Raw genomic sequence first — 18,858 nt, forward strand, 5'->3', positions numbered from 1 at the left:
TCCCCTAAGAGAGAAACCCCCTCCCTCTCCTCCCCTAAGAGAGAAACCCCTTCCCTCTCCTCCCCTAAGAGAGAAACCCCCTCCCTCTCCTCCCCTAAGAGAGAAACCCCCTCCCTCTCCTCCCCAAAGAGAGAAACCCCCTCCCTCTCCTCCCCAAAGAGAGACCCCCCCCCTCCCTCTCCTCCCCTAAGAGAGAAACCCCCCTCTCCTCCCCAAAGAGAGACCCCCCCTCCCTCTCCTCCCCTAAGAGAGAAACCCCCCTCTCCTCCCCTAAGAGAGACCCCCTCTCCCTCTCCTCCCCTAAGAGAGACCCCCATTCTCTCCCTCTCCTCCCCTAAGAGAGACCCCCCCTCCCTCTCCTCCACTAAGAGAGACTCCCCATTCTCTCCCTGTCCTCCCCTAAGAGAGACCCTCTCCCGCTCCTCCCCTAAGAGAGACCCCCCCTCACGCTCCTCCCCAAAGAGAGACCCCCTCTTCTCTCCTAAGAGAGAAACCCCCCCTCTCCTAAGAGAGACCCTCCCTCTCCTCCCCAAAGAGAGAAACCCCCTTCCTCTTCTCCCCTAAGAGAGACCCCCCCCCTCTCTCTCCTCCCTTAAGAGAGAAAACCCCCCTCTCCTCCCCGAAGAGAGACCCCTCCCTCTCCCTCTCCTGCCCTAAGAGAATAACCCCCCTCTCCTCTCCGAAGAGAGAACCCCCCCTCTCCCTCTCCTTCCCTAAGAGAGAAACCCCCCTCTCCTCTCCGAAGAGAGACCCACCCCTCTCCCTCTCCTGCCCTAAGAGAGACCCCCTCTCCCTCTCCTGCCCTAAGAGAGAAACCCCCCTCTCCTCTCCGAAGAGAGACCCCTCCCTCTCCTGCCCTAAGAGAGACCCCCCCCTCCCTCTCCTGCCCTAAGAGAGACCCCCCCTCCCTCTCCTCCCCAAAGAGAGACCCCCCCCTCCCTCTCCTCTCCGAAGAGAGACCACCCCCCCTCCCTTTCCTCCCCTTAGAGAGAAACCCCCCTCTCCTCTCCGAAGAGAGACCCCCCCCACTCCCTCTCCTCCCCAAAGAGAGACCCCCCCTCCCTCTCCTCCCCTAAGAGAGAAACCCCCCTCTCCTCTCCGAAGAGAGACCCCTCCCTCTCCTCTCCGAAGAGAGACCCCTCCCTCTCCTGCCCTAACGGAGACCAGAGAAGGGGACAAAGAGGTGTCTTGTGCCTGGGGTCCGGTCCCTTCTCAATAGCACTCCCTCCCTCAGTCAGATATCTCTCTTTAAGATTCCAGCCAATGATTACACTCTCTCAATCTCTACAGACTAAACGTCTCTCTGTATATTCTACAGTTATTTGTCATGTCTTTTACCAATGGGTTGAACTCCACCCCCTCCTGTACTTGTGACTCATGTCAGAGGGTTACAGCTCGGGCCTGGAGAGGAAAAGAGTCAAGGCACCTGTGTCGGTCGGTCGCGTCGGGTTTGTATGTTTCTCATGTTAAGGAGGCAGCACATCGGAGAAGAAGGGATGTGCTTCTCTCTCTCTCACACACACACACACACACACACACACACACACACTCCTAAGGATGTGAACAGGGGGACAGGTTCTTCTTTTATGAGCGAGCTGCTTGGTATTCGGGACATGCTCCGGCCTTAAGAGGCCCCGTGATTCATTGCAGGAGGTGCGACACAGCCCCTAGCAGAGATCCATCCACCGCAGAAGCTAGGACTAATAATAGGTCTGGCCCTGCCTCATGCCTTCATCCCCTGATGCTCTCCTGCTCTCTCCCTCTAATGTCACCTAACACTCACCAGCCAGTAAAATAGTTTGTTTTTCAGGGAAAAAGGACTTCAGAGTGATCCAGCATTTCCCTTTTCAGCCTCGGAATGAAACCTTCAATGGAGAGACGTGGAGGTCAGCCTCTCTTGGCGGGGTTAAGGTGTAATCTCACAAAACGCTCTTTTGTTTTATTATGAAATAGCTGGTAAAATGGCAGCGCCCAGGTTGGTGTTTACACGCAGTGTGTGTGTGTGTGTGTGTGTGTGTGTGTGTGTGTGTGTGTGTGTGTGTGTGTGTGTGTGTGTGTGTGTGTGTGTGTGTTTGGCCTGCCCTTCATTTATTCTCAACATGTATTGATTGGGCGCTGAGCAGGTTATTGGAGAGAGAGATTGCCCTCTCCTCTCATTTTTGATGATGTTCAAGCATGCTGTATTGTGCCTGCCAGGTGCCTCACCCCACCTCTGCCCCGGCAACACTCTGAATGGGATGTGCTACTGAGCACCCTGAGTCCTTTCTCTCTTTTCTCTCCTTTCCCCTATGTTCTCTCATTTCCCCTATGTTCTCTCATTTCCCCTATGTCCTCTCCTTTCCCCTATGTTCTCTCCTTTCCCCTATGTTCTCTCCTTTCCCCTATGTTCTCTCCTTTCCCCTATGTTCTCTCATTTCCCCTATGTTCTCTCATTTCCCCTATGTTCTCTCCTTTCCCCTATGTTCTCTCCTTTCCCCTATGTTCTCTCCTCTCCCCTATGTTCTCTCCTTTCCCCTATGTTCTCTCCTTTCCCCTATGTTCTCTCCTTTCCCCTATGTTCTCTCATTTCCTCTCTTACCTCCTTTCCTCTGTTTTCTCTAATTTCCTCTTTTACCTCCTTTCCTCTGTTTTCTCTAATTTCCTCTCTTACCTCCTTTCCTCTGTTTTCTCTCCTTTCCTCTCCTACCTCCTTTTCCCTCGTTTCCTTTCCTTTCGTCTCTTACCTCTTTTCCTCTCCTTTCAACTCCTTTCCTCTCCTTTTCTCTCCTTTCCTCTCCTCTCCTTTCCTCTCCTTTTCTCTCCTTTCCTCTCCTCTCCTTTCCTCTCCTTATCTATCCTTTTCTCTCCTTTCCTCTCCTTTCCTCTCCTTTTCTCTCCTTTTCTCTCCTCATCTCTAATTTTCTCTCCTTATCTCTCATTTCTCTAATTTTCTCTCCTTATCTCTCATTTCTCTAATTTTCTCTCCTTATCTCTCATTTCTCTCCATTCATTTCCTCTTTCTGCTCTTTCCTTCTTTCTGCTCTTACCTTCTTTCTGCTCTTTCCTTATTTCTTTCCTGTCTTTTTCTCTCTTTATTTAAGCAAGAGGAATTAGTCTATTGATGTGTTGCAACAGTCCTTGTTCAAATAATAGCTGATTTGCTGTTTTTAAAAAGCTATTCCCTCAAAGGCCATTTCTTGCCCTCAACGTCCTTTCTTTTTTGTATTTCTATGAGTTTATTCATTGTCTCTGAATGCTGGAGCGTTCCTCTCTCCTCAGTGCTGTCACTGGGGGGCGCTGTTAGGCTGTAAATATCGTCTGGAGCTGCAGGGAGAAATAGAGAGAGCCAGAAGCCTACTTGTCATTTCTCTACACACAAAATGGTTGCTGGCTGCAGATTCACACATAAGCTCCGTGCAGCACAATTGCGAATTGCACCATTTAAAGAATGACATGGAGCCGGAGGGGTACAGCTGTAACGTGATATAGCTGTGTGTGTTATTGCTCCCTATACATCTCCACTCTGTACAGTCATGCGTCATGGAGTGTGGGTAGTAGGTGGTAGGTGTGTTCACATACACGTGCTACAGATTCACAGACACTAAAGGGCCTTGGCACCACTGTAATAATGTGATGGAAACGGTCTGTTTCATGTCTGCGTCCCAAATGGCACCCTATTCCCTACATAGTGCACCCCTGTGGGCCCTGGTCAAAAGTATATAATGGAGTGCCATTTGGGACACAGGGGGGCTTTGTGATTGTTTCAACTGCCGATTGCCTCTAACAGGTGTATCAGTGTAGTACTATGTTATTGTTATACTATGTTATTAAACACCTGTTATTATTCATTCTCTAACAGGTGTATGGTATATCCGTGTAGTACTATGTTATTAATCGTCTGTTTGTATTCATTCTCTAACAGGTGTATGGTATGTCAGTGTAGTACTATGGTATTGAATCGTCTGTTCCTCTTCATTCTCTACAGGCGTATGGTATATCAGTGTAGTACTATGGTATTGAATCGTCTGTTTGTATTCATTCTCTACAGGCGTATGGTATATCAGAGTAGTACTATGGTATTAATCGTCTGTTCCTCTTCATTCTCTACAGGCGTATGGTATGTCAGTGCTGCCGTTGAACCTGATTAAAGGGACACGCAGTGTGGTGTACGAGCGTCTGGAGAACACTGAAGATATTGAAGAGGTTGAACACCAGATGGAAAATATCAAAGCCAAGGTGGGTCTCAGTTTTCACCAACGCTGAAAACCATACAGCTGCATATCTATTGTGGTGAAAATGTTGGGGTTTTTTTTGGGGGGGGGGTTGTTTTTAAATAAGAATGGGATGGAATTGGTTATGACCTCTGGCTGTAAGGAATGTGGAGGTTGATGACTAAAAGCCAGTCCGCCATTGGTCCCATTGGTCCCTGTTGTAGGTGATGCCACAAAGCGGACGTGAGCTGGTGGCATGCAGCCAGACCTGGGTTCAAATACTATTGGAAATCATTTCAAATGCTCTATTTAAGCTTGATTGAGCTTTACTGAGCTTGCATAATTATAACTTGTGATGAAGGCTGTTAAAAAAACAGAAAGGGGCGTCTCCTCACTCCCCTATTAAAACCCCTTCCCTCCAGAGCCAGAGTCAGACTGTTGGAACTGTAGAACACCTACAGTCCTCTCATACCTTCAGACTGTTGAAACTGTAGAACACCTACAGTCCTCTCATACCTTCAGACTGTTGAAACTGTAGAACACCTACAGTCCTCTCATACCTTCAGACTGTTGAAACTGTAGAACACCTACAGTCCTCTCATACCTTCAGACTGTTGAAACTGTAGAACACCTACAGTCCTCTCATACCTTCAGACTGTTGAAACTGTAGAACACCTACAGTCCTCTCATACCTTCAGACTGTTGAAACTGTAGAACACCTACAGTCCTCTCATACCTTCAGACTGTTGAAACTGTAGAACACCTACAGTCCTCTCATACCTTCAGACTGTTGAAACTGTAGAACACCTACAGTCCTCTCATACCTTCAGACTGTTGAAACTGTAGAACACCTACAGTCCTCTCATACCTTCAGACTGTTGAAACTGTAGAACACCTACAGTCCTCTCATGCCTTCAGACTGTTGAAACTGTAGAACACCTACAGTCCTCTCATACCTTCAGACTGTTGAAACTGTAGAACACCTACAGTCCTCTCATACCTTCAGACTGTTGAAACTGTAGAACACCTACAGTCCTCTCATACCTTCAGACTGTTGAAACTGTAGAACACCTACAGTCCTCTCATGCCTTCAGACTGTTGAAACTGTAGAACACCTACAGTCCTCTCATACCTTCAGACTGTTGAAACTGTAGAACACCTACAGTCCTCTCATGCCTTCAGACTGTTGAGACTGTAGAACACCTACAGTCCTCTCATACCTTCAGACTGTAGAACACCTACAGTCCTCTCATACCTTCAGACTGTATAACACCTACAGTCCTCTCATACCTTCAGACTGTAGAACACCTACAGTCCTCTCATACCTTCAGACTGTAGAACACCTACAGTCCTCTCATACCTTCAGACTGTAGAACACCTACAGTCCTCTCATACCTTCAGACTGTAGAACACCTACAGTCCTCTCATACCTTCAGACTGTAGAACACCTACAGTCCTCTCATACCTTCAGACTGTAGAACACCTACAGTCCTCTCATACCTTCAGACTGTAGAACACCTACAGTCCTCTCATGCCTCCTCTTTGTCTGTTTGTGTGTTTGTCTCCAGTGTGAGGACGGGCGTCCTCTGTCATCGCGGGACCGTCGTAACCTCCAGGAGTTTGAGGACAAGCTACAGGTGTGATTGTTGTTCAGATTCAGAGTGTTTTATAGTCACATGTTCAGGGTTACAGGTGGGATTGTTGTTCAGATTCAGAGTGTTTAATAGTCACATGTTCAGGGTTACAGGAGGGATTGTTGTTCAGATTCAGTGTTTAATAGTCACATGTTCAGGGTTACAGGAGGGATTGTTGTTCAGATTCAGTGTTTAATAGTCACATGTTCAGGGTTACAGGTGGGATTGTTGTTCAGATTCAGTGTTTAATAGTCACATGTTCAGGGTTACAGGAGGGATTGTTGTTCAGATTCAGTGTTTAATAGTCACATGTTCAGGGTTACAGGAGGGATTGTTGTTCAGATTCAGTGTTTTATAGTCACATGTTCAGGGTTACAGGTGTGATTGTTGTTCAGATTCAGTGTTTAATAGTCACATGTTCAGGGTTACAGGTGGGATTGTTGTTCAGATTCAGAGTGTTTAATAGTCACATGTTCAGGGTTACAGGTGGGATTGTTGTTCAGATTCAGTGTTTAATAGTCACATGTTCAGGGTTACAGGAGGGATTGTTGTTCAGATTCAGAGTGTTTAATAGTCACATGTTCAGGGTTACAGGAGGGATTGTTGTTCAGATTCAGTGTTTAATAGTCACATGTTCAGGGTTACAGGTGGGATTGTTGTTCAGATTCAGTGTTTTATAGTCACATGTTCAGGGTTACAGGTGGGATTGTTGTTCAGATTCAGAGTGTTTAATAGTCACATGTTCAGGGTTACAGGTGGGATTGTTGTTCAGATTCAGAGTGTTTAATAGTCACATGTTCAGGGTTACAGGTGGGATTGTGGTTCAGATTCAGAGTGTTTAATAGTCACATGTTCAGGGTTACAGGTGGGATTGTTGTTCAGATTCAGAGTGTTTTATAGTCACATGTTCAGGGTTACAGGTGGGATTGTTGTTCAGATTCAGTGTGTTTTATAGTCACATGTTCAGGGTTACAGGTGGGATTGTTGTTCAGATTCAGTGTGTTTTATAGTCACATGTTCAGGGTTACAGGAGGGATTGTTGTTCAGATTCAGAGTGTTTAATAGTCACGTGTTCAGGGTTACAGGTGGGATTGTTGTTCAGATTCAGTGTTTTATAGTCACATGTTCAGGGTTACAGGTGGGATTGTTGTTCAGATTCAGTGTTTTATAGTCACATGTTCAGGGTTACAGGTGGGATTGTTGTTCAGATTCAGTGTGTTTAATGGTCACATGTTCAGGGTTACAGGTGGGATTGTGGTTCAGATTCAGTGTTTAATAGTCACATGTTCAGGGTTACAGGTGGGATTGTTGTTCAGATTCAGTGTGTTTAATGGTCACATGTTCAGGGTTACAGGTGGGATTGTGGTTCAGATTCAGAGTGTTTTATAGTCACATGTTCAGGGTTACAGGAGGGATTGTTGTTCAGATTCAGAGGGTTTAATAGTCACATGTTCAGGGTTACAGGAGGGATTGTTGTTCAGATTCAGTGTTTAATAGTCACATGTTCAGGGTTACAGGAGGGATTGTTGTTCAGATTCAGTGTTTAATAGTCACATGTTCAGGGTTACAGGTGTGATTGTTGTTCAGATTCAGAGGGTTTAATAGTCACATGTTCAGGGTTACAGGAGGGATTGTTGTTCAGATTCAGTGTTTAATAGTCACATGTTCAGGGTTACAGGTGTGATTGTTGTTCAGATTCAGTGTTTAATAGTCACATGTTCAGGGTTACAGGAGGGATTGTTGTTCAGATTCAGTGTTTAATAGTCACATGTTCAGGGTTACAGGTGTGATTGTTGTTCAGATTCAGTGTTTAATAGTCACATGTTCAGGGTTACAGGTGTGATTGTTGTTCAGATTCAGTGTTTAATAGTCACATGTTCAGGGTTACAGGTGTGATTGTTGTTCAGATTCAGTGTTTAATAGTCACATGTTCAGGGTTACAGGTGTGATTGTTGTTCAGATTCAGAGTGTTTTTATAAACACATGTTCAGGGTTACAGGAGGGATTGTTGTTCAGATTCAGTGTTTTATAGTCACATGTTCAGGGTTACAGGAGGGATTGTTGTTCAGATTCAGTGTTTTATAGTCACATGTTCAGGGTTACAGGAGGGATTGTTGTTCAGATTCAGTGTTTTATAGTCACATGTTCAGGGTTACAGGAGGGATTGTTGTTCAGATTCAGTGTTTTATAGTCACATGTTCAGGGTTACAGGAGGGATTGTTGTTCAGATTCAGTGTTTAATAGTCACATGTTCAGGGTTACAGGTGGGATTGTTGTTCAGATTCAGAGTGTTTTTATAAACACATGTTCAGGGTTACAGGTGGGATTGTTGTTCAGATTCAGAGGGTTTAATAGTCACATGTTCAGGGTTACAGGTGGGATTGTTGTTCAGATTCAGTGTTTAATAGTCACATGTTCAGGGTTACAGGTGGGATTGTTGTTCAGATTCAGTGTTTAATAGTCACATGTTCAGGGTTACCTGAACCATAGGGGGAGCAGCATGACAATTGAGGAGGTGGGGAGACCAAGTCCAATGCATTAGAAAAACATGTATCTACAGTATGCATATTAACAACTGTAACGGTGATTAATGCCGTTGGGGTGGGGGCAGAGCAAAAGTCTGTTGGGGTGGGGTGGGGTGGGGGCAGCAGGTAAGTGACCGTTGAGGCGGTGTGGGGAGAAAAGAGTCATGTGCGGTGCAGATTGCCTGGTCCGTGGATCTGTCAGGGCAGAAGGTGAACTGGAGACGGTCCAGTGTGTTGGGGAAGGAGGAGTTGATCTGACTGGCCTCTAGAAGCACTTCATGATGACGGAAGTGAGTGCTATTGGTCGATAGTCACTCAGTTGAGTTACTTTTGCGTTCTAGGAACAGGGATGATGGTGGCCGGCAGTCTTGCGAGGGTTAACACGTTCAAATGACTTCCATAGGTACTCCGTGTAGACCACTTTGTTCTCGGCGGCTCTTTGTGCTGAAACCGGGAGAAAACGGTGTTCAGCTCCTCCGGTAGGGTGGCGGTAGGGTGGCGGTGGTGACCTTAATGTGGCTGAATTTGTTTTTATACTCTGTGACCGTTAGGAGCCCCAGTCACGTACACCTTGTGTCCGACCCGCTGAATTGCTCCTCTACTTTGTCCCTGTACTTGGGTTTCACCATGTTGATCCATCTGCGTAGGTCGTATTTGTACTGTTTCACCATGTTGATCCATCTGCGTAGGTCGTAGTTGTACTGTTTCACCATGTTGATCCATCTGCGTAGGTCTTAGTTGTACTGTTTCACCATGTTGATCCATCTGCGTAGGTCGTATTTGTACTGTTTCACCATGTTGATCCATCTGCGTAGGTCGTAGTTGTACTGTTTCACCATGTTGATCCATCTGCGTAGGTCATAGTTGTACTGTTTCACCATGTTGATCCATCTGCGTAGGTCGTATTTGTACTGTTTCACCATGTTGATCCATCTGCGTAGGTCGTATTTGTACTGTTTCACCATGTTGATCCATCTGCGTAGGTCGTATTTGTACTGTTTCACCATGTTGATACATCTGCGTAGGTCGTATTTGTACTGTTTCACCATGTTGATCCATCTGTGTAAGTCGTATTTGTACTGTTTCACCATCTTGATCCATCTGCGTAGGTCGTATTTGTACTGTTTCACCATGTTGATCCATCTGTGTAGGTCGTATTTGTACTGTTTCACCAAACTATTGTCCCCGGTCACCTTACCCTGTTTATAAACATCTCTCTCTGTTTCAATTTGTTTATATAACAATTAAAAAACCAGACATCCAAGACAAGATGCATAAGTAATAACACTGAGAATGGAACAAACGCTGGTCCGTTCTGGCACAGACAAGGCTCATATCTCTCAGGGCTTATTTAACTGCTTGTTTAGGGAACAACAGCACATTGAGACTTGTTTTCATTGAGGTCCTTTAGGTGCTCCAGAGGAGGGGCAGGCACCTGGAGATAGCAGAGAGTCACTGCTGCACCAAGGTTGGATCTGCCCTCAGACCACTCAAGGTGAGACACACAAACACACTTTCAGGTCCCCATCTAACCAGAAGCCGGTCTGTCATTTAACTTTTCACTTTGAGAAGTTAAATGGATTTTCCAGTTTCAACAAGTTCCAATACGGTGTTACATCGGAGAGTAAAGAGATATTGAACAATCAATATTCCATAAGTGTGCTGATAATGTAACACTGTCATCTCTCTTTACCGGCTAGAAAGACACCTACCCACCTACCTAACTACCCACCCACCTACATACCTACCTACCTACCTACCCACCCACCCACCTACCCACCCACCTACCTACCCACCTACCTAACTACCCACCCACCTACATACCTACCTACCCACCCACCCACCCACCCACCTACCCACCCACCCACCCACCCACCTACCCACCCACCCACCTAACTACCCACCCACCTACCTACCCACCCACCCACCCACCCACCCACCTACCTACCTACCCACCCACCCACCCACCTACCCACCCACCTACCTACCCACCTACCTAACTACCCACCCACCTACATACCTACCTACCCACCCACCCACCCACCCACCTACCCACCCACCCACCCACCCACCCACCCACCTACCCACCCACCCACCCACCCACCCACCCACCTACCTACCTACCTACCTACCTCCCTCCCTACCAACCCACCCACCCACCTACCTACCTACCTACCTACCTCCCTCCCTGTGATGAAGAACTATGCTTATCTTGTCATCTGTTCCATACAGTAACTAGGAAGAGACACACTGATTATGAGTCAACACATCATTTAAAGTGCATCCCAAATGGTTCCCTATTCCCTATGTAGGTATTTTCTACAGAACTGGTGCAAATTGCAGTACCACCCCTAAAAAAACGTAGGAAATGTATTTACGTCAGTATATGGTCTAATTAAATCTGAGGCAATAACAAATATATCGTTACATTAATATAATTAAACTGCATTGTTTATACACAGATTTCTATTGAGAGGTGGCTGTCCCAAAACCCTGACTCCTAAACTTTGTTTGAAAAATAAGCAATTCATGATTTTAGATTTTTTCGTTACAACATCTTTATATCGTTACAGCATCTTGAGTCGTTCTATCAATACATTTAACAATGCTGATCTATTTATTAGTTCTGTTTATTTTTAAACATCTTTCTCAAAAAAAATGCTGTCCACCTTTTTGATGGGATTGCATCCCTCTCCACACTACGGCCACATGGTGAGTAGTCTGTCTGCAAGCATTCTGGAGAAAATGAGGAGCAAGTTGGAAAATCTTCATGTATTTTTAAGAAGTGTCACTACCAAACATCTAATACTTCAAGAAACACGTACACCTGTCCAAATGAAAGATAGCCAGCCATATGCTAGCTATGGGATTCATTCAAGATTAAGTCAACATTGCTGTGTTCACCGGGCTGTAGTCACCAGGCTGTGTTCACCAGGCTGTGTTCACCGGGCTGTGTTCACCGGGCTGTGTTCACCGGGCTGTGTTCACCGGGCTGTGTTCACCGGGCTGTGTTCACCGGGCTGTAGTCACCAGGCTGTGTTCACCGGGCTGTGTTCACCGGGCTGTGTTCACCGGGCTGTGTTCACCGGGCTGTAGTCACCAGGCTGTGTTCACCAAGCTGTAGTCACCAGTCCAACAAATCAGTCCAATATTATTTTCTTGGACTTGTTGTCTCCTAAATGTTTTTAGAGCCAGTTTTAGATCTGCATGGAAAGCCTCCCGAACCATAGAAACACTAACACATAGAAATTGAATGACTATAATATAATGACTATCTTTAAACCAAATAATTAAACACAGAACACAAAGTATTATATTGGATCTCAAACATGTTCAGAATGTATCGCCACCCCAAATCTAATAACACATGTTCATTTTTACAGCAATGAATAACCTTCATTACATTTTCATCTCTTATCAAAATGAAAACAAAACCAATAAATGAATTTACTCAGTCAAATTATCTTTCTAAAAAAACGTATGTTATTATACATTGTTTTGGGGGTGACCCCACTGCAGTTCCCCTGTTGCCCCCCGACCGTTCTAATGGTTCCAACCTACCTGTCTTGACAATGGTTCAAGTGTTAGACTCCTCCTCCCCACCATTCATTCTCTAACAGGTCACAATGGTTCAAGTGTTAGACTCCTCCTCCCCACCATTCATTCTCTAACAGGTCACAATGGTTCAAGTGTTAGACTCCTCCTTCCCACCATTCATTCTCTAACAGGTCACAATGGTTCAAGTGTTAGACTCCTCCTTCCCACCATTCATTCTCTAACAGGTCACAATGGTTCAAGTGTTAGACTCCTCCTTCCCACCATTCATTCTCTAACAGGTCACAATGGTTCAAGTGTTAGACTCCTCCTCCCCACCATTCATTCTCTAACAGGTCACATTTTGAGGACAGCACAGAGTAGAATGGAAGATAATAAAATGGAATAGAATAGAAAGCCTTCCAACCTCCCTCTCTTGGTTCACGTGTCACAATCCTCCCCACCGTTCATCCTCTCCCAGTTTACATCTCCACAGGCCCACTGAACAGCACAGACTCCTAATGGCATAAAAAGACCTTCATATTATATAGTCATTCATTCTGTGTTCCAACCTCAGTGTCTCTCTGTGGTTCACGTGTCACAATCCTCCCCACCGTTCATCCTCTCCCAGTTTATATCTCCACAGGCCCACTGTTTATTCGCAAGCTCTAATGAAACGTTAAAGCAGCCGGCTAGCTTCTGTAACAGTGTGTCTTTAACCGAGGGGGGCCAGTCCTAATGACACTCCCCAAACTCACATCTACACAGTAATGAGATGGCAGATATATCTACTGTATGTCCAGGCACCAGCCAGGAACGATGAGCAGGGAGCCCAAGAGCAGAGCTACACTACCCACCAGTCTACTGGCTCTTCTGTTTCCACTGCTGTCATGTGTTGGTGTCTGATTGGCTGTTGATCACCTGACATGTGTTAGTGTCTGATTGGCTGTGTGTTGATCACCTGACATGTGTTAGTGTCTGATAGGCTGTGTGTTGATCACCTGACATGTGTTAGTGTCTGATTGGCTGTGTGTTGATCACCTGTCATGTGTTAGTGTCTGATTGGCTGTGTGTTGATCACCTGACATGTTAGATTATATTACACCAGACGTGTTAGATTATATTACACCTAGACGTGTTAGATTATATTACACCTAGACGTGTTAGATTATATTACACCTAGACATGTTAGATTATATTACACCTAGACGTGTTAGATTATATTACACCTAGACGTGTTAGATTATATTACACCTAGACGTGTTAGATTATATTACACCTAGACGTGTTAGATTATATTACACCTATACGTGTTAGATTATATTACACCAGACGTGTTAGATTATAACATGTTAGATTATATTACACCTAGACGTGTTAGATTATATTACACCTAGATGTGTTAGATTATATTACACCTAGACGTGTTAGATTATATTACACCTAGATGTGTTAGATTATATTACACCTAGACGTGTTAGATTATATTACACCTAGACGTGTTAGATTATATTACACCTAGACGTGTTAGATTATATTACACCTAGACGTGTTAGATTATATTACACCTAGACGTGTTAGATTATATTACACCAGACGTGTTAGATTATATTACACCTAGACGTGTTAGATTATATTACACCTAGACATGTTAGATTATATTACACCTAGACGTGTTAGATTATATTACACCAGACGTGTTAGATTATATTACACCAGACGTGTTAGATTATATTACACCTAGACGTGTTAGATTATATTACACCTAGACGTGTTAGATTATATTACACCTAGACATGTTAGATTATATTACACCTAGACGTGTTAGATTATATTACACCTAGACGTGTTAGATTATATTACACCTAGACGTGTTAGATTATATTACACCTATACGTGTTAGATTATATTACACCAGACGTGTTAGATTATATTACACCTAGACGTGTTAGATTATATTACACCTAGACGTGTTAGATTATATTACACCTAGACGTGTTAGATTATATTACACCTAGACGTTTTAGATTATATTACACCTAGACGTGTTAGATTATATTACACCTAGACGTGTTAGATTATATTACACCTAGACGTGTTAGATTATATTACACATAGATGTGTTAGATTATAACATGTTAGATTATATTACACCAGACGTGTTAGATTATATTACACCTAGACGTGTTAGATTATATTACACATAGATGTGTTAGATTATAACATGTTAGATTATATTACACCTAGACGTGTTAGATTATATTACACCTAGACATGTTAGATTATATTACACCTAGACGTGTTAGATTATATTACACCTAGACGTGTTAGATTATATTACACCTAGACGTGTTAGATTATATTACACCTAGACGTGTTAGATTATATTACACCTAGACGTGTTAGATTATATTACACCAGACGTGTTAGATTATATTACACCTAGACGTGTTAGATTATATTACACCTAGACGTGTTAGATTATATTACACCTATACGTGTTAGATTATATTACACCAGACGTGTTAGATTATATTACACCTAGACGTGTTAGATTATATTACACCTAGACGTGTTAGATTATATTACACCAGACGTGTTAGATTATATTACACCAGACGTGTTAGATTATATTACACCTAGACGTGTTAGATTATATTACACCTAGACGTGTTAGATTATATTACACCAGACGTGTTAGATTATATTACACCAGACGTGTTAGATTATATTACACCTAGACGTGTTAGATTATATTACACCTATACGTGTTAGATTATATTACACCTAGACGTGTTAGATTATATTACACCTAGACGTGTTAGATTATATTACACCTAGACGTGTTAGATTATATTACACCTAGACGTGTTAGATTATATTACACCTAGACGTGTTAGATTATATTACACCTAGACGTGTTAGATTATATTACACCAGACGTGTTAGATTATATTACACCAGACGTGTTAGATTATATTACACCTAGACGTGTTAGATTATATTACACCTAGACGTGTTAGATTATATTACACCTAGACGTGTTAGATTATATTACACCTAGACGTGTTAGATTATATTACACCTAGACGTGTTAGATTATATTACACCTAGACGTGTTAGATTATATTACACCTAGACGTGTTAGATTATATTACACCTAGACGTGTTAGATTATATTATACCTAGACGTGTTAGATTATATTACACATAGATGTGTTAGATTATAACATGTTAGATTATATTACACCAGACGTGTTAGATTATATTACACCTAGACGTGTTAGATTATATTACACCTAGACGTGTTAGATTATATTACACATAGATGTGTTAGATTATATTACACCTAGACGTGTTAGATTATATTACACCTAGACGTGTTAGATTATATTACACCTAGACGTGTTAGATTATATTACACCTAGACGTGTTAGATTATATTACACCTAGACGTGTTAGATTATATTACACCAGACGTGTTAGATTATATTACACCTAGACGTGTTAGATTATATTACACCTAGACGTGTTAGATTATATTACACCTAGACGTGTTAGATTATATTACACCTAGACGTGTTAGATTATATTACACCTAGACGTGTTAGATTATATTACACCTAGACGTGTTAGATTATATTACACCTAGACGTGTTAGATTATATTACACATAGATGTGTTAGATTATAACATGTTAGATTATATTACACCAGACGTGTTAGATTATATTACACCTAGACGTGTTAGATTATATTACACCTAGACGTGTTAGATTATATTACACATAGATGTTAGATTATAACATGTTAGATTATATTACACCAGACGTGTTAGATTATATTACACCTAGACGTGTTAGATTATATTACACCTAGACGTGTTAGATTATATTACACCTAGACGTGTTAGATTATATTACACCTAGACGTGTTAGATTATATTACACCTAGACGTGTTAGATTATATCACACCTAGACGTGTTAGATTATATTACACCTAGACGTGTTAGATTATATTACACCTATACGTGTTAGATTATATTACACCTAGACGTGTTAGATTATATTACACCTAGACGTGTTAGATTATACTTCTTGCTCTTTGGGAGCACCAAGTGCCGGGCAGGGATCCTTCCGGAGCAGAGTTACCTACCGGTATTTCTCTGTTTCTCTCACACAGCAGGGCTCTACAGTGCAACCATTTTACTTGCATATGCTCTTAAATATTTTGCTGTGTACCCTGGACATGTTATTTAGGAGCACCAGTGCGCCTAGAAAAATGAAAGATTCTGGCTTTATTACCTCATCTTTTTTATTGTGCTCCTAAATGTATTTGTGTGCGCTTCCATTTTTCAATTCAGTCACACACGTGCTCCTTGTTAAAAAGGCCAGCGTAGAGCCCTGCACACGCTTCTGCTGTGGTTGCTTTAATGCCTTAGTGTCTGTCTGTGTGTCGGTCACATTACGTAACCAGTATTGGTGTTAAAATGGCTTCATAAATACATTTGGATGATTGACAGACAGGCGTGTTTGTGAGTGACCGTAGTGAACTCAATCTGATGAATTAATATTGATGTTTTTGTATTGCATTTTGTATTGCATGTTGTCATCTGCTTCCCTAATGAGCCTAGAGAGACTTTAATGAGGCCTAATTCACTAATTGGTTGATAATTAGTTAATTAGCTTAGCTGATAACCATGTAACTTCACCTCAGACAATAACATTTACCTTCACACCAGCTCATGTCTGCCCACCAGCCAGTCCATACCGTACCTGTCTGTATGATGTTGGTGGGTGATCTTGGACAGAAACAGAGCTTCTTGGTATAATCTTGGTGTATCAGAAAGGCAGATAAATGCTCCAGGATGTGTTATTCAGCCACCCAGGCTGTCTGTCTGTCTGTCTGTCTGTCTGTCTGTCTGTCTGTCTGTCTGTCTGTCTGTCTGTCTGTCGAGGTGAATGGAGAGCATGGACCACTTCTCCTTGCTCCAGGTAGTCTGCTGTCTCTGTCTCTGTGTGTGTGTGTGTGTGTGTGTGAATGGAGAACAGGGACCACTTCTCCTTGCTCCAGGTAGTCTGCTGTCTCTGTCTCTGTGTGTGTGTGTGTGTGTGTGAATGGAGAACAGGGACCACTACTCCTTGCTCCAGGTAGTCTGCTGTCTCTGTCTCTGTGTGTGTGTGTGTGTGTGTGAATGGAGAACAGGGACCACTTCTCCTTGCTCCAGGTAGTCTGCTGTCTCTGCATGTGTGGGGCTGTTGCAGTGATCATTAACGTTTAATAGATGGCCCCAGTCCATGCTCAGATACATAGCCTCAATACAGCCTCAGTCTAGATACCGGAGATGTCTTTGTTCCATGGCGCACAATTCAGCATTTATGCCTACACTATTCGGTAACACAAGCTCGCTATTTTGCAGATCCAAAATAACAATCACTGTTTGTTACAGATGTATAAACTTAAACTATCTATACATATATTGTCTTTATAAACCTACTTAAATAATGTAATTTGTTGGCCTACCTTCCTGTAACTAACATTGTGTTGCCTGGCAGCTAACGTTCCCTGGAAGATGTGGCATCACACCGATAGAACACTATGTAAAGTGGAACACAATGACAGCCTTGAAGTGTGTCTCAGAGGCTGCTGTCAACACTGCAACACAGCTCAGCTTGTAGAATTACTGTTGCTCCTCTGTGCCGGGCCAAAGGCCTTGTGGTGGGGTTTAGTCTGCTCCTCTGTGCCGGGGTTTAGTCTGCTCCTCTGTGCCTGGCGAAAGGCCTTGTAGTGGGGTTTAGTCTGCTTCTCTGTGCCGGGCCAAAGGCCTTGTGGTGGGTGGGGTTTAGTCTGCTCCTCTGTACCGGACCAAAGGCCTTGTAGTGGGGTTTAGTCTGCTCCTCTGTGCCGGGCCAAAGGCCTTGTGGTGGGGTTTAGTCTGCTCCTCTGTACCGGACCAAAGGCCTTGTGGTGGGGTTTAGTCTGCTCCTCTGTGCCGGGCCAAAGGCCTTGTAGTGGGGTTCAGTCTGCTCCTCTGTGCCGGGCCAAAGGCCTTGTAGTGGGGTTCAGTCTGCTCCTCTGTGCTGGGCCAAAGGCCTTGTGGTGGGGTTTAGTCTAGTCCTCTGTGCCGGGCCAAAGGCCTTGTGGTGGGGTTTAGTCTGCTCCTCTGTGCCGGGCCAAAGGCCTTGTAGTGGGGTTTAGTCTAGTCCTCTGTGCCGGGCCAAAGGCCTTGTAATGGGGTTTAGTCTGCTCCTCTGTGCTGGACCAAAGGCCTTGTAGTGGGGTTTAGTCTGCTCCTCTGTGCCGGGCCAAAGGCCTTGTAATGGGGTTTAGTCTGCTCCTCTGTGCTGTACCAAAGGCCTTGTAGTGGGGTTTAGTCTGCTCCTCTGTGCTGTACCAAAGGCCTTGTGGTGGGGTTTACACACACACACACACACACACACACACACACACACAGACACAGACACAGACAGACAGAGAGAGAACGGTATAACAACATCATACAGCAGCCTCCCGTACCATCTCCTGTCTGATACAGACAAAGCCCTTCTCCCAGTGCAGAGCAGATCTTGCTTCAAATACTATTTAAAATCATTTAAAATGCTTTATCTGTGCTTGATTGAACTTGTCTGGCACAATGGAACTATTTCACTTGTCCCAAAATGGCGATCCCCACCCATCTGGCAATCCAGGCAGACGAAAGACTACATGACTGATCCAGACAGATGAACCCTCTGACCGAGCCATCTCTACACATACTGTCTGGTCATTATCACAGAGGGGATGGAGGCACCTCTCACTCTTTCTTTCTCTCTATTAAAAAATGATAGGCGAGGGCCATCTCTCTTCAATACCCTGCCAATCAATATATATTGAGAAAACGGAAGGGCAGCCTGAACGTGCACACACACAGACAGACACACACACACAGACTGATAAAGCATGTCTGGTTGGAGGGGTGTATGCTGGGTGAGGAAC

At 43.8% G+C, this 18,858-nt stretch overlaps 1 protein-coding gene across 5 annotated transcripts in view; it reads left to right on the forward strand.

The window, feature by feature from the left end:
* LOC110516668 (lysosomal cobalamin transport escort protein LMBD1) overlaps positions 1 to 18,858 on the forward strand; it is a 212,381-nt gene that overhangs the window by 121,593 nt on the left and 71,930 nt on the right. For 3 of the 5 annotated variants that reach the window (XM_090217619.1, XM_090217620.1, XM_090217623.1), the window contains 3 exons: positions 4,090 to 4,215; positions 5,759 to 5,827; positions 9,761 to 9,844. In XM_090217619.1, coding sequence (XP_090073745.1) covers positions 4,090 to 4,215; positions 5,759 to 5,827; positions 9,761 to 9,844 — 279 coding nt within the window. The remainder of the gene's footprint in view (positions 1 to 4,089; positions 4,216 to 5,758; positions 5,828 to 9,760; positions 9,845 to 18,858) is intronic. The other 2 variants (XM_090217621.1, XM_090217622.1) reach the window with 1 other exon arrangement.

The sequence above is a fragment of the Oncorhynchus mykiss genome, chromosome 23, assembly GCF_057628025.1.
Source record: "Oncorhynchus mykiss isolate SJ-2025 chromosome 23, ASM5762802v1, whole genome shotgun sequence".
NCBI lineage: Eukaryota > Metazoa > Chordata > Actinopteri > Salmoniformes > Salmonidae > Oncorhynchus > Oncorhynchus mykiss.